The following is a 16,642-nucleotide window of genomic DNA, read 5'->3' as shown; positions in this document are numbered from 1 at the left end:
TGTCCCAGGTCTCTGCCACTGATTATGCGGGCAATACCCGCCAGCGGCAGAGGGCCTTGGACAGGCCTGTCTTGCCCAAGTTCATGCACTTGAGCGAAGCCTTTCATGCCAGCCTCAAGACGCTGTCCGAAAGAGTGGAAAGTGGTTTTTTACTAATGGAACGTGGTTTTAACCACATGGAACACCTCATCCACTCTTCCGACCAGCGCCTTGAACGGCTGGAGGCCGACCTCAATAGACCAGCGCACCATTTCTTTAGTAAAATTGAATGGGGCATGGTGGATCACCTTAGTCCTGAGCAACAGCTGAATGTGTTACACGCTTGCAACACTGCTTTCTTGCAGGCTATGCAGCAGAATCAGTACGTGCAGCAGTGAGTGGTGTCATTCCCACCTGTGCCACCACTGACTCGCTTCTCCACTGTACCGATTTCTGCTGCATACCACTGCCCGGCCACCTGCATTCCTAGCCAAGCCGGACACCACTACACCACACCAATGCCGAGTGCTGCTGGACACTTCACCCCCGCCACCACCATGTTAAGCGCTGCTCCTGTCTGGAGCACCAGTACTGCCACCGTTACCATATCTTGGCACACCTCCAGCGCAAAATCTACTTGGGCCACCTCTTCTCCTTTTCGGACCACAGAGACTCCATCATCTCCAGGTCGGAGCACCGCCACTTCGCAGCATCAGCATGGGAGCACAGCCACAACTCCTCATCATTCCAGGAGCACCTACACCACTCATCAGAGGAGCACCGTCACCTCTTCTCCTCATCGTAGCACCACCACCACCCCTCTTCAGAAGAGCACCGCCACCACATCACCACATCTCCTCATAGGAGCGCCGCCACCGCTCCTCATCAGAGGAGCACCGCCTCCGCTTCATCTACTCGGAGCACCGCCACCACTCCTCTTCAGAGGAGCACCGCCACCGCTTCGCCTACACGGAGCACCGCCACCACTCCTCATCACAGAGCACCGCCACCGCTTCGCCTGATAGGAGCGCCACCACCTATTCTCCCACCAGAAGCACCGCGCACTTCTCCTTCAATGAGCACTGACACCACATGTTCTCCTGCAAGGAGCACCACCAGCGCCTCCACCGAGCAGCCTAGGGGAGACCCACATTCCATATTTTATTCTTCACAGACACGGTCCAACATCTGGAGGCGGTCAACAACTGTAAGGCGGTCACAAGGTGGTAGTCGGTACAGGCAGGTGACTCCTGCCCCAAAGAAGAATAAACAAAAGACTTTGATAGTCAGTCCCCCCTCTCCTTCCAACGTTTCTCAACCTGCCTCCAGTTCCATGCCTGTGCTCCCTTCCCCCACTACTTTAGTAGCCCCTTCACCTAGAACCCCTTCCTCAATTTCCAACCGTTCCTCGTCTCTCCACACCCAAAAGTATCCCACTCTTCCCCCAAACGTCCATCAAAAGAAAAATAACCTTTTTTTTTTTTTTTTTAAATAAATGTGCAATTTTTCTTGTTCAAAAAAAGTTTGGTTTAATGTGTCTTTCGCCACCAACACACACTGCGCCGTACACACAATGCGCCTTACATTTTTCTTTTTTGTCAACACATAGCTCCATTAATGACGCATGTTACGCGTGTCAATCTTGGAGATATGTGTAGTCAAAACCAGAAATCTATATGACTTTTCCACATCAGTCTCTTCAGTCAGGTAATAAAACACAGACTGAATAGAGGATGGTGTTGAGTGCAAGGCCTATCTATTGTTACCTTGGCTTGTATCAAAAACAGTAACTTCACTATGGTGTGTTTTAACATCATTTAACTTTTTGTGATACAATCCAAGGTTATTATAGATAGAACTTGTAATCAACCTCATCCTCTATTCAGTGTGTGTGGATAAACTGAGTAGATGATGTGGAAAATACCCGCCATATGTACAATACCCTGGCCTTGTATCATAACGATCACACCTGGGCAGGTGAATACACATGAGTTGTAACCAGCAGCGTCGCTTCAGTCTGCAGTTAACCTCTTATGTGTATTCTCCTTACAATGTGTGATAAGCGTCTGAAGTGTGCATGCGTTAATTTTGCCGTCCTCACTTCAGCATGACACCAGGCCTGGGTATTGTAGAAGTTGTATCAACTTTATTATGTACAGTCATGGCCAAAAGTATTGACACCCCTGCAATTCTGTCAGATAATATTCAGTTTCTTCCTGAAAATGATTGCAAACACAAATTCTTTGGTATTATTATCTTCTTTTAATTTGTCTTAAATGAAAAAAACACAAAAGAGAATGAAGCAAAAAGCAAAACATTGATCATTTCACACAAAACTCCAAAAATGGGCCAGACAAAAGTATTGGCACCCTCAGCCTAATACTTGGTTGCACAACCTTTAGCCAAAATAACTGCGACCAACCGCTTCCGGTAACCATCATTGAGTTTCTTACAATGCTCTGCTGGAATTTTAGACCATTCTTCTTTGGCAAATTACTACTCCAGGTCCCTGATATTTGAAGGGTGCCTTCTCCAAACTGCCATTTTTAGATCTCTCCACAGGTGTTCTATGGGATTCAGGTCTGGACTCATTGCTGGCCACCTTAGATGTCTCCAGTGCTTTCTCTCAAACCATTTTCTAGTGCTTTTTGAAGTGTGTTTTGGGTCATTGTCCTGCTGGAAGACCCATGACCTCTGAGGGAGACCCAGCTTTCTCACACTGGGCCCTACATTATGCTGCAAAATTTGTTGGTAGTCTTCAGACTTCATAATGCCATGCACACGGTCAAGCAGTCCAGTGCCAGAGGCAGCAAAGCAACCCCAAAACATCAGGGAACCTCCGCCATGTTTGACTGTAGGGACCGTGTACTTTTCTTTGAATGCCTCTTTTTTCTCCTGTAAACTCTATGTTGATGCTTTTGCCCTAAAAGCTCTACTTTTGTCTCATCTGACCAGAGAACATTCTTCCAAAATGTTTTAGGCTTTTTCAGGTAAGTTTTGGCAAACTCCAGCCTGGCTTTTTTGTGTCTCGGGGTAAGAAGTGGAGTCTTCCTGGTCTCCTACCATACAGTCCCTTTTCATTCAGACGCCGACAGATTGTACGGGTTGACACCGTTGTACCCTCGGACTGCAGGGCAGCTTGAACTTGTTTGGATGTTAGTGGAGGTTCTTTATCCAACATCCGCACAATCTTGCGTTGAAATCTCTTGTCAATTTTTCTTTTCCGGCCACATCTAGGGAGGTTAGCCACAGTGCCATGGGCTTTAAACTTCTTGATGACACTGTGCACGGTAGACACAGGAACATTCAGGTCTTTAGAGATGGACTTGTAGCCTTGAAATTGCTCATGCTTCCTCACACTTTGGTTTCTCAAGTCCTCAGACAGTTCTTTGGTCTTCTTTCTTTTCTCCATGCTCAATGTGGTACACACAAGGACACAGGACAGAGGTTGAGTCAACTTTAATCCATGTTAACTGGCTGCAAGTGTGATTTAGTTATTGCCAACACCTGTTAGGTGCCACAGGTAAGTTACAGGTGCTGTTAATTACATAAATTAGTGAAGCATCACATGATTTTTCAAACAGTGCCAATACTTTTGTCCACCCTCTTTGTTATGTTTGGTGTGGAATTATATCCAATTTGGCTTTAGGACAATTCTTTTTGTGTTTTTTCATTTAAGACAAATTAAATGAAGATAATAATACCAAAGAATTTGTGTTTGCAATCATTTTCAGGAAGAAACTGAGTATTATCTGACAGAATTGCAGGGGTGTCAATACTTTTGGCCATGACTGTATACTGTCTTGAGTTCTAAACTGGCCACAGTGATCCTAATAGAACTAATATGGATCGTCACAGCGTCAGGTCTCATAAATAGTTAGGGATGCTCCTGCATTCCAAAATCAATAATTGTAACATCATGACAGGTGACACAAATATTACCTGTATTATCTCCACCGTCGCATCACACTGAACTCAAAGTATAAAGATAATAAAGATCATACAAGTTGTGTGTATGTATAGTCACCTGGTCTTGAGTACTATTAAATGAAGGATGCACAAAACACAGCATCATGAATTCAATCGTACACCTGGCCAGTTGATTATTATATTGAAGTGTAAAAAGACAGAGTGCACTCAGTACAGGTATCAACACAGGTTTTTTTATTAACATACACACAAAAGTAAACTTTGTTACATGATTTGGTCTTGCCAGGCCACCCGTCCTAGATTTGAGTTGAAGTAGGCCGCAAATTGGTCCCTCATTTGGCCAACTTCAACGGATGACCTGAGAGGGTGCTGATTAAATTCAGGCAAGGGGTTAGGAGCGGCATAATCAAGTTCAAAGTTTGGGTGCTCTCTAACCATGACAAAATTGTGTAGAACCACACAGGCCTTCACCACCTCATCCACTGTTTCCAGTTTCAGATTAATGGCTGTGCTGAGAATGCGCCATCTAGAGACAAGTATACCAAAGGCACACTCTACAGTTCTTCTTGCCCTGATCAGCCTGTAATTAAAAATTCTTTTGGTGTGGTCCAAGTCCCGGCTGAAGTAGGGTTTGAGGAGGTTTTGGCACATCTGGAATGCCTCATCCCCAACTGTTACAAAGGGCTGTGGTGGACCTTCGGTGTTGGGAAGAGGACGTGGAATGGGGAAATTGAACTGGTTGCCATACAACCTCCGCCCCATGTCCGAGTTCTTAAAAGCCTGGGAGTCATTCCCATGCCCAAATGCACCAATGTCCACTGCAACAAACTTACAGTCTGCATCAGAAATGGCCATGAGTACTGTAGAGAAGTACTTTTGTAATTATAGTACTCTGATCCAGTTCTTTTTGGTTTTATAATCCGGATGTGTTTCCCATTCACCGCACCCAAACAGTTGGGGAAATTGCAGACTGTCCAGAATCTTTCTGCATTTTCAATCCACTTTTCCTCGGTGGGGAAGGGCAGAAATTCGGGACAGAGAACGTCCCACATAGTCCGGCAGATGTCCACAACTATTCCCGACAAGGTGGATATTCCAAGCCGGTACTGGAAGTGCAGTGAAGAGAGGCTCTCTCCAGTAGCCAGGAATCTGGGAAACAGAGAAACCACAAAAATTAATATTTGTGTATCTGGATTTTTACAACACCAAAAAATAAAATTACAAACAAAAAAAGGCATAAAAATAAATATGCAGCCTTTTCTTTACTACATGGCATAAAAATAATGCTGGAGTCTTTGGTTAAGTACATGGCAGAACAATAATTCTGCCAGCTTAGGAATAGTATATGAGAGAGAACAAATAAAATTAGGCAGGCATTGTTTTTGAAATACTACGTACCGTAATGTGACCAGGAGCCGTTCCTCGGGAGGAATCGCAAGACGGAGCTGTGTGTCCTGTCTCAGGATGGCATCTTGGACACGACCAAGCAAATACATGAAGCTTTGTTGGGACATCCGTGTGTAATCAGTAAATTTATCCGGGTTTGCTTGGAGCTCGTTGTAGAGGGTGTGGTACGCTCCACGGCTCTCCTGGAGTTCAACATTCAGATGTATCCACAAACGCCGCCACTGCCGACTTCACTGTCTCTCTCTCTCCCTTTGTTGATGGCAAGCAACTGCATAAGCCTGAGCTATCCTGATGTCCAGATCCAAGTTGAAGTGAAAACTCTTCCAGCGCAGATCCATGTTGTCAAGAGAAAATCCAAGGAAATGTGAAGAATTCAGCTGTAAACTGGGTCTATATAAAGAATTTCCATAACACAAGCCCACTGCTGTCCCATTGGTGGTGTCTGTCGCAAGACTTTTTTTTTAGAATTTTCCTCCTGTGATTGTGACACCATGCGTGTAAAAAATGCATATGCATGGAAAACGCATACAAACGCTGCGTTTTTTTCCCTTAACGCGCACGATAATGCGACAAAAAAAAGCGTTTACAAGCGTTTGATGTGCGCACCAAACGCAGCGCAGAAAAATGCTAGTGTGAAACTAGCCTTAGATGTGAGAAATTTGATTTACGCTACCCTGGTCTACTTTCCAGTTCGGTCCGCTGTGGCAGCAGGTTTTACACCCGGCAACCTCGGCTTTTTGCACTTAATGGGCGCTGTGACGCCATAACATCACGTGAGGCTTAGTCAGTAGGCTTTACACATTGTAATAGTGTACGTCGCGGGGTTTGGTCAGCGCCAGAGACCCCTAGGATGTTGAGCACAGATGTAAAGATTGGCGGTCAAGTAAGAACAGACAAGAAGCTGGACTGAGGCAGCGCTAACCTAATTGCTTATCTCTAATATTATTAATAATGTATCTCCGTATAAAACTGTCCTTTAAAGGTTTATGTGTGAATGTGCTAAACGTGATTAAATACATGAAGCATGATTGTATTTTTTTATGCGTTTGATTATATTGAATTATAGCGCATTAATGGATATTATGTACTGATTCATCTCAGTTATCAAGCTGTGGAGAACATGAGGATGGGAGCAGATCCCACCACTGCGTGTCAGAAGGCTATTTCTAGGATTCAGAAACACATTCCAGTCTTTTTTGGGGCAATCATCTGTGCCAACAGGACAGGAAGTTATGGTAAGTTTACAATTACATATGTGTCAAAAAAAAAAAAAAAAAAAAAGACAAATAGCATACTTTATCCTAACACAACGCGTTTGGTTGCACAGCATGGAGAAGTGATATTGCTGTCAGTGAACCGGGATTAATCTTCTGATTAGCACTGTTCTTACAGGCAGAGAACAATTCCTATTACCTGATAGTATAACATTTACATCAGAGGCAGCGTGCGATATTAAAGGGAACAAAAAAGTATGTACCTGTAGCCATAGTCGTAGTCTACAAATAAATACAGTTTTAAACATATGTGGCAGCATAATTGGAAGTGTGGTTACATGCATTTGCTTCCAGGAGTCTAGGGTGTGAATAGTCAGCACTCAGTAAGGCCTGTTTCACACATCCATTTTTTAGCTCAGTCGAAATCCACCAAAATGGCGGAAAACTGATCCGTTGTCAGATTGAAACAAATGGGTGTCACCGGACCGTTATTTTGAAGAAAAATGGCGGATACGTTTTTTTTTAGCAAAACGGCGGCTTTTGACTGATGGTGACAGACGGATGTGTGAAAGAGGCCTAAACAGTGAGCGCACTGTAATCCCTTTCCATTGTAGTTGTCTGACATCCTAGTCTGATTACATCAAGACTGAAAAAAGTTTAGATCCAGAAATTCCATGTATTTGATAAAAAAAATTGTAAAAATATTAAAAACATGATGAAAAAATTGGGAGAGTAAATATGCTTAGCTACTTACAGGTAGCTGTGTTTTTTGGAGTCCATGACAGCACTACGAGAGAGGGGATCCGCCCTTCAGGGTCGGGAAACCTACAGACCAGACATAATAGGGTGTCGCCTCTCTCCAGCATTAGTTGGATTACAGAGCATGAGAGGACCTTCCAGGTTAGTAGCAAAATATACAACAATTTAAACTGAATATAATTTCCACACATGCTTAAGTTTAAAGGCCAGAAAAGTACTCACCCACACATTAAAGGAGAGAATGTGTTCTGTCATGGGCTCTGAAAAACACCGCTACCGGTAAGTAGCTAAGCGTTTTTTCGGTCTCCCATGACCGCACCATGAGAGAATTACAGAGATGTAAAGAATTTAGGGAGGGACTACTGCCTCAAGCACCCTTCTCCCAAATGCGAGATCGGAGGAGGCACCAGTATCCAGCCTATAATGTTTGAAGAACGTGGATGGAGAAGACCAAGTAGCCACCTTACAGTGTGTCCTCAATCGACACCTCCGATCTCTCAGCCCAGGACGTCGCCACGGCTCGTGTGAAGTGAGCCTTCAGGCACTTCAGAACTGCAACGCCACTTGTTGTGTAGGCCAAAGAAATTGCCTCCCTAATCCACCTAGCTAAGGTTCCTTTGGAGACTCTAAGCCCCTTCCTAACTCCCTGAAAAGAGACAAATAAAAATTTTTCCTTCTTCAGAGGGTCAGTTACCAAAATATAACTAGACATTTTCTAAGCTTTCTTTCTTTTTGATTCGCAGGATTAGAGCAAAAGGAAGGAAGGACTATTTCCTGCAGTCTTTGGAATTTGGAAGCTACTTTTGGCATATCAAAGGGTTCCGGCTTTAAAACAACCCTATCTTCCCTAACCTGGGATATGGTGGCTGCCTAGACAGGACCTGCATGTCACTAACTCTCCGGGCCGATGTCAGTGCAACTAAAAGGGCCATCATCAGAGAGAGAATTCTTATTGGGGCCACCTCAATAGATTCGAATGGAGCCTCCGGCAACGCTGTTAGCACTAGATTCAAATCCAACGGTACTAACTTCTGCTTAAGGATGGGCCTAGAATGATCTAGCCACTGCTCTGATAAACTTGTATACCCAATAATTGCCGACACCTGAACTTTAAGGGTGCTCGTGACCAGACCCATCTCTAAGCCCCACTGTAGGAACTCCACCACCTGGTTTATCTTAACCTTTCTCCCAATAGCCCCCCCCAGACTGACAGGAACTTACTCTAGGTTCTGGTGTATGTTCTTGTCGTGGATGCCTTCCTACTTTTTTGCAAAGTATTTACTAGGCTCCGAGAAAGCCCTTTCAAATTCCATGCGACTCTCGTGGATGGCAGATCGGTCCTTAGGAGAAGAGATCTGTGAGCTCCAGGAGAACCCATGGGTTGGTGAAGGACATCTTTCTTAGCCAGGGAACCCACGGTCTCCTAGGCCAGAATGGAGCTATTAGAATCACACATGCCCTGTCTTCCCGTATCTTCCTTACAGGAAAGATGTATATCTTTGTACCGTGTTAGCCAGTAGATAGAAAAATATTCAGGATTGAGAGTATCTTCCTTAGAACTAAAGGAATCAGGACTATCGGGGGAAAGGCATATACAAGCTTGAAGTCCCATGGGATCAGGAGAGCATCCACAGCATGTGGATCTTCTCTATGCTTTAAAGAACAAAACTGATGTACTTTCCTGTTCCCCCTGTTGGTGAAAAGATCTATGTCCGGGGACCCCCCACATCTGCACAATTTGGTTGAAGACAGTCTGATTCAACACCCATTCCCCCTGCCTGAGCTCGTTGCGGTCCCGGGAGGAACCAAACATGTATTCTCTACCTTTCTTTTTGCCATTGTCCCATTTATTCATCCTTAGATGACCTTCTACAACTGGACCACCTCCTGCTGAAGTAGCATCTATATGAAGGACCCGCTAAGCTAGGGAACTTCTTGCTGTCCCCTACTTTCTCCAAGAGCTTGTCCAACACTGGCCCAAACAGGTGTATTCCTTCACAAGGGCTACTGCACAACTTAGATCTGGCCTGGATGACTCCCGGCCCACACTTCAGCTATAGGGCCCTGTGTGCAGCATTAGAAAGGGCTGCAGCTCTTGCTGCCAGTCTATCCGAGTCTGCTGACGCGTCAGACAGAAAAGCCACAGTCCCCTGGATCATGAGAAGGGAAGATGGGATACTCTCTCTGGAAGCCTTATCCTTAAGTTGGGTGGCAGCCACCGCCGGCCTAAGGGACCCCGCTGACATCTTCCAGGTGTCCTTTAGGATGACCTCTGCTTCCCATCCAACGGGACCTTTAAATTCCCCATATCCTCAAACGGCAGTGAGGCTTTCCTGGATGCCTTAGGAACTGCTGCGTCCAGCTTTGGGGCTTTATCCCATAAGGACGAGACCGACTGTTCGAAAAGGTATCTCCTCTTGAAGGCTGGAGGCAGAGAACCTTTCCTCTTCAGGGGAAAAGATCTGCAAACTTTTTGATCCAGATCCCCAAACATCAGGTCCTGCATGGATCTCTCTGGCCGGAATTCTACAATACCCATCGTATTATTGACCGCCTTCACTAGCCTGTTCACCTGGTTGAGTGAGAAGCAGTAACGGCCTGACCGGGCCTCCGAAGATGACGGTGATGAATCTGATACAATAATTTCCCCAGAGTAATTACCAGTTTCTGACACCGGAGATCTTCTTCTTTCCTTATGGACCAGTTCTTGGGAAAGGGATCTTACAGATCCCCTGACCTCTGCTTTAAACATCTCCCTTAAACTGGATGCAAAGTCTGGAGTCTCCTCCGCCACCATCTGCTGAATGCATGGCTAGCACAGCTTTTTCTCATAGTAATCTGGTAGCGGGACTCCGCAAACCGCACACTCCTTGTGTTTGGCCTTAGAGGTACATTTCTTCCCCTAACAAAATTAAGGAGCGATAAGGGGAAAAACGACATCACCAAGCGAACTTTCACGAAGATCACTTACCAGTGACGTGGAACTGAATGGGACCTCTCTCAGCTGAAGGATAATCCTTGGGGGCTGGAGACTCATCCAGTCTACTGGAACTTCTGACTGAACCTCCTGTCACCAGCGCGACTACCTCGCTGGGTGACTTTTACGTGAGGTTGCGGCTGCACAGGTGACTGCTGCTGCACTTGCTGCACTGGTGACTCCATGTCCAACTTGGATTATGGGTCTAGAAGCAACTGACACCCACCATAGCCTCCTTAAATACTTCTGGCCACTTCCCCTTTTGGTACCGCCCCAGACTGGGGCCAGCAGGTCCTCCATGTAGCCTGCCTGGTGCTTCCTATGCAGACGATTCGCTGTGCCCTCCCCATCCACGACCGCGTCCCTGGCCAACGCGCGGTGACCCGGTACCCGGCCCCAGCAATAGACCCCATGGCACCAACGGCAAGTTCCGGACCAGGCACACTGACCAGGCAGCCCCGGACTGCGCCCCAGACTCACCGCCGTGGCCGCCATATCTCCCGGCGACACTCGGCCACGGCATAGGGCCCCGACCCAGCCGCACTACAGTGATCCCAACGGTCGTGTCACCGAGGCCCGCCACTGACATCCACAGAGCCTGCCCACGGCTGCATCAGCGAGGTCCCGCCCGGCCACATCTCCGAGGTCATGCCCCAGCCATGTCATCAGGGTGCGCCGGATGCCACAGAACGCGCCCGCAGCATTCTGCCGCCGGACACCATCCGGGCACGTCAGCAGCCATAGGAATCACCACTGCGAGCCCAGACACAGTCCCAGGGGCTGCACACCGCCGCAGCCGCATACTTACCTGCACCCAGGCGCTGGACCACCTTCAAACTCGCTCTCCTATGCGGAGGCTGCTTCTCCTGCTGTTGCCCACACATGCAGTCCTCTGGACCCACTGTGGAGCTTCCAGAACACCGGACAGGCTGAGGCAGGGGATCTCCGCTGCCTGAGTAGACCTGCCAGGCCTGGGCATGTCTTCTACCTTCTTCCACAGGTATGTCTGAAGCGGTTCACCTGTCAGGGACAGGAAACCAACTGATGCGGGAGAGAGGTGCCGCACTTTTATGTTCTGTAGGTTTCCTGTCCCTGAAGGGCGGATCCTCTCTCTCGTGGTGCTGTCATGGGAGACCAAATTAAAAAAAAAAAATCACACGGAGGTGACACGTTTCAAACCCTATGGGTTCTAAATCTTAGTTTGTTATAATTTGGTAGCCAAATATATTTATACTTGTTAACAGAATGGGAGTGGTGACCAACATTGGCATTCATATAACATCTATAATAATAAATGCGCTAAGCAGATTCCGGCTTGTAACAAGTTCCGTCCAGTTGTAACTGCTGACGTCACAGCACACCTCTTGCCATGTTAACCCTGAACACACCACTCCTCTTCAACACACACTCCTCTCACCTTTCACCATCTCCACTCACTCTTTCATTCCACATATGACCCTTTCTCTCACTCCGTCTCTCATACTCACGCAGTCATCGCCGCTGCTTCACGATCCCCGGCATCTTCTTCCGCCGGCGCCATCCTGGATCCAGACGTTGTCCACGCCGGCGACATGTTCTTGCAGCGACGCCATCTTGGATCGGCAAAATCCCGCGATACTCAAGATGGCGTCGCCGTAAGAACATGTCGCTGGCGTGGACGACGTCGGGATCCAAAATGGCGTCTGCGAAATCTCGCGAGATTTTGCCGACGCCATTTTGGATCCCGACGTCGTCCACGCCGGCGACATGTTCTTGCGGCGACGCCATCTTGAGTATCGCGGGATTTTGCGATACTCAAGATGTCGTTGCCGCAAGAACATGTCGCCGGCGTGGACGACGTCTGGATCCAGGATGGCGCCGGCGGAAGATGATGTCGGGGATCGTGGAGCAGCGGCGATGACGGCGTGAGTATGAGAGACGGAGTGAGAGAAAGGGTCGTATGTGGAGTGAAAGAGTGAGTGGAGATGGTGAAAGGTGAGAGGAGTATGTGTTGAGGAGGTGTGTGTTGAGGGGTTAACATGGCAAGAGGTGTGTCACTATCCTCCCGATGCGATAGCATCGGGCCTTAATCTAGTATACAATAACCAACATTACAGCATAATTCATCAATCTAAATACATCAAATCTGTTTTTAAATTACAATTTGCTGGTGTAAGAATTTTCATATTACAAATCCAGTGTGCTTCACGCATTAGTAGTGTGCATTTCCAATCTTGGTTAACATTTTAATCAATAAATCTTTGAATAATATGTTCCACAATTGGATGTGTTTTAAAAAAAATGTTCCTGTGCTTGGATAATCTTATAAATGTGCCCCTGCTGTGTACTGTGTAATGGCTGTGTCTGACCGTACAGGAACATGGCCTGATCATACAACATGGCAAGAGTACTACAGCATGATACCACTGCCATTCTCAAGTATTTATGCCACATATGTGTAGGGTTGTTGGCCGGACTGGGGGGTGGTCCCTCTGTATACCGCGCAGTGACGTACAGACACAAGATGGAGGCAGATTCCAGGAGCAACAGGTCCAAGTTTATTTTCCGCCGTCCGACTGATGGCCCTCACGATACACCGCAATTCTCTTCACGGCCCTCCGTATCCAGGCCCCGTTACACACTCACACACCGTACTTTTCCACCAGGGATGTAATTACACGTACCGTCCCTTTTTTCACTTAGAGACGATCTTGTCAGCGCAGTCACTGTGGCCGCCTTAGGCCCGTTCACCATCAGCACTTTTACTGGTCAGTAATCGTCTTCAATACGGTACGCTTCTCTCCGGGGCCTCGTCTGTACTGCGGTACTCCCTGTCAGGACCACCCCCCTGACTTCCTCTCTCCTCAGTCCCCTGGTTTGGCTCTCCTCACAGCACACAAACTGTCACAGACTCCTCGTCTCTTGAGCACCTCCCGGGGACTGGAACTTTCTGGAACCCTCCTGTCGAATTTATAACTTTCCCGATTCCCTGTAACTCCGCCCCCCATGACCAACAGTTTCTAAAGCCCTAAGCTGCTGTCAAGTCCTGAACTCAAACTCCTCCCTGCCATCTTGTGGTTAACCCCAGGTACTGCACGTCACCTACACTTTCCTAGCTGTTTCCCCACTGTCATAACTGCTATCTGTCTAAAATGTGCAAACCCTACTTCCTACTTACTGACAAGTCCGTCCGTCAGGTCACCTTCCCTACACTCCCCCTTCCTTTGTCTATTGTCATCCTCGACAATCGTCGTCCCTGCCTTAGTCGTTCTGAAACCTCTCCTACTTTCTGTTGTCGGACCGGTGGTTGGGTCATACCCACCATCTGCGGGGGGCCGAACCAAACCGGGAGCACCATGCTCCGAGCAGCCTACCGCCACTCGACAGCGCGCACGCCACATGACCACTCCTTTCAAGTTGGGCTAGGAACACCTGGATTCTCTCTACGGCGTGTACCTTCCCCTACTCTCCCCTCCTGTCACCTTCCACTATCTGGCACGCCATGATCGAGGCCTTACGCCTACCAGATCATTGTCAGCGTCCGCTTCCTTCTTCGGGAATGTCTGTGGTGTTAGGGACCTGACTTGGGACTTTTGTCCGTCTCGCATCTTCCATCTCTTTACCTTTCCTTCAATAACAAGTCATGGTCGGCGTCCCGGTCACACAGACCCTCTTATCTCGTAGACCCCTTTGGTCTCACATTCCTTCTAGTCACACATTTCCTTTGGTCCTACAGACCCCTCATACTCGGACCTGTTGCAATTTTCTAATGCGTATTATACATTAAACCAAACTTTATAATATGACACAAGTACCCCCTTTTTTTTTTTTTTTTTTTTCCCATTTGCTACTTACATTTTTTTTTTGTTGGTTAAGAAAAAAAAAACAGGCTTTTTCCCCCTTCCTTTAACATTGTCACTCCCCTTTTTTTTTTTTTTTTATAAAAACCCCCGCCATGTCAGGCAAACCAAGTTCAACAATTTTAACAAAACAAAAAAATTTTTTTTATTTCTTTTTTTTTTTACCGCAAACTGTCCCGATGACCTGCATGACGTTACAACAAATTCCTGACAGCCCACGCCATCTCCTGGTGGCCGGTAACAAGGGACCCCACAGCCGTGGAGCTCCTGGGGTGCAGGGAGTGTTCTTAAAGTCCTTACTATGGGGGCTCGTGTTCCTCAGGTTCAGCGAGCACGGCTACCGCGTAGTAGCCACGGGGACAATATTCTTTATAGTATGACACCAAGTCCCCCTCTTGCAAGGCCCGGCCGTGACGGATGGAGGTCACGTTTATATACACCTTCTGGCCGGTTGCGAGGTCTCGGATGAACCCGTACCCTTTCTGCAAGTTAGTATATACGAGCCGTCCCAGGGATCGTGCAGCCGCCATGCCAGCCTCTCCCCTCTCATGGAGCAGGTTCCAAATTTCCTGCTCCCTAGCCTTTTTCTTCTTAATGACCTCCACGACCCAAACGGAGGGTCCGGAGTAGGCCCCGGAGTCCGGTGGGCGGGACTCAGCTGGGGTCGAGTGTCGGAGCTAAGGCGGTCGTAGATGTCAGCGGCCCAGCAGCCGCTGGGGCCGGGCGGCGGGGAGGAGCAGTCGTAATTCCTTCTGAATAGGCCGCAGAGCCTGACAAATAGGCCGCGGCCGACTTTGGTGACGACACAGATGCAGCCGCGGGGTAGGCCGCACCCGTAGTTGCAAACGGGGTTGGAGCAGCGGCCGGTTTCATGGACGAGGTCGCTGCTGGCAGGGGGAACGCATCAGCGCCTTCTGTGGACAGACTCCGCACCGGCGCCACCGGGCGGGGTGGTTCGGGGACAGGAGCGGGGGCCTTGCTCAGCATAAACCGTAGGGCCCTCCGCGGCCAGACTTTCAGGAACGGAGGAGGCCATGTCCTGCGGCCGAGTGGTGGGAGCCGCCGGCTGAGCCGGGGGACTTCTCACCTTCCCCTGCATGGCAGCCTCCGACATAACATCCCGCGGCTCCTCCTGCAGTCTCCGTCCTTCACCCTGCCATCTGGCGGGGCCAGCCTCCAGGCTCAGCGGTTCTGTGGGGAGGGCCTCTGCTGTCAACGTTGACGGCCGCTTCCACGGGACCAGAAATTGCTCTGCTTCTCCACCCGCGATCCGGATGTCTGCCCGTGACTCTGAGGAAGAAGTCTTCCAGCGAGGCGCGATCTCCTGAAGCCATCGCCACTCCAGGTGCCCGATGCCTCGACAACCACAGCGTTGCATCCCGTCCGGTGGGCAGCAATCAAATGGCGCCAAGCAGCCGCAGCCAATCTCTTCCTCCGCGTCACTCCCTCTTCTGGGTGGGGCGATGGCAGGCCTCTCTAGCCTGGGTCCAGTATGTGGGAGCGTCGGGCCCCCTGGTACATATCGCTTCCCCCAGGGGTACGTTGGAGGGGGTCCCAGTCCATCCGGGACGACTGCAAACACCCGGATCTCTCTCCTGCGTTGGAGCAACACCGCCATCTTGTACAGAACCTGGTACCGCCCGGGTTCCTCTGCCAGCACCACAGATCCTCCACAACATTCCAAATTTGTAATCCACAGGTTAGCAATTTGTAATCCACAGGTGTTTATAATCCAAACCGGGTAGTCCAAATCCTTTTCCATTCCTCAGAGGCAGGCCTGCCGCAGAAGATATCGTATTAGCGGCGGCGATCCTGCCGACTACGCCAAGTGTAGGGTCGTGGGCCGGACTGGGGGGTGGTCCCTCTGTATACCGCGCAGTGACGTACAGACACAAGATGGAGGCAGATTCCAGGTGCAACAGGTCCAAGTTTATTTTCCGCCATCCGACTGACTGCCCTCACGATACACCGCAATTCTCTTCATGGCCCTCCGTGTCCAGGCCCCATTACACACTCACACACCGTACTTTTCCACCAGGGACGTAATTACACATACCGTCCCTTTTTCACTTAGCGACGATCCTGTCAGCGCAGTCTCTGTGGCCGCCTTAGGCCCGTTCACCATCAGCACTTTTACTGGTCAGTAATCGTCTTCAATACGGTACGCTTCTCTCCGGGGCCTCGTCTGTACTGCGGTACTCCCTGTCAGGACCACCCCCCTGACTTCCTCTCTCCTCAGTCCCCTGGTTTGGCTCTCCTCACAGCACACAAACTGTCACAGACTCCTCGTCTCTTAAGCACCTCCCAGGGACTGGAACTTTCTGGAACTCTCCTGTCAAATTTATAACTTTCCCGGTACCCTGTAACTCCGCCCCCCATGACCAACGGTTTCTAAAGCCCTAAGCTGTTGTCAAGTCCTGAACTCGCACTCCTCCCTGCCATCTTGTGGTCAACCCCAGGTACTGCACGTCACCTACACGTTCCTAGCTGTTTCCCCACTGTCATAACTGCTATCTGCCTAAAATGTGCAAACCCTC

The 16,642-nt window shown here is 48.7% G+C and overlaps 1 protein-coding gene across 2 annotated transcripts in view; it reads left to right on the top strand.

The window, feature by feature from the left end:
* AGA (aspartylglucosaminidase) overlaps positions 1 to 16,642 on the top strand; it is a 61,077-nt gene that overhangs the window by 28,106 nt on the left and 16,329 nt on the right. For both annotated transcript variants that reach the window (XM_073577861.1, XM_073577852.1), the window contains one exon: positions 6,418 to 6,551. In XM_073577861.1, coding sequence (XP_073433962.1) covers positions 6,418 to 6,551 — 134 coding nt within the window. The remainder of the gene's footprint in view (positions 1 to 6,417; positions 6,552 to 16,642) is intronic.

Source organism: Dendrobates tinctorius, unplaced genomic scaffold (genome assembly GCF_039654945.1).
Source record: "Dendrobates tinctorius isolate UK_male_01 unplaced genomic scaffold, ASM3965494v1 ptg000008l, whole genome shotgun sequence".
NCBI lineage: Eukaryota > Metazoa > Chordata > Amphibia > Anura > Dendrobatidae > Dendrobates > Dendrobates tinctorius.
Note: the sequence above shows the minus strand (reverse complement) of the source record. Positions and strands in the feature narration are given on the sequence as shown.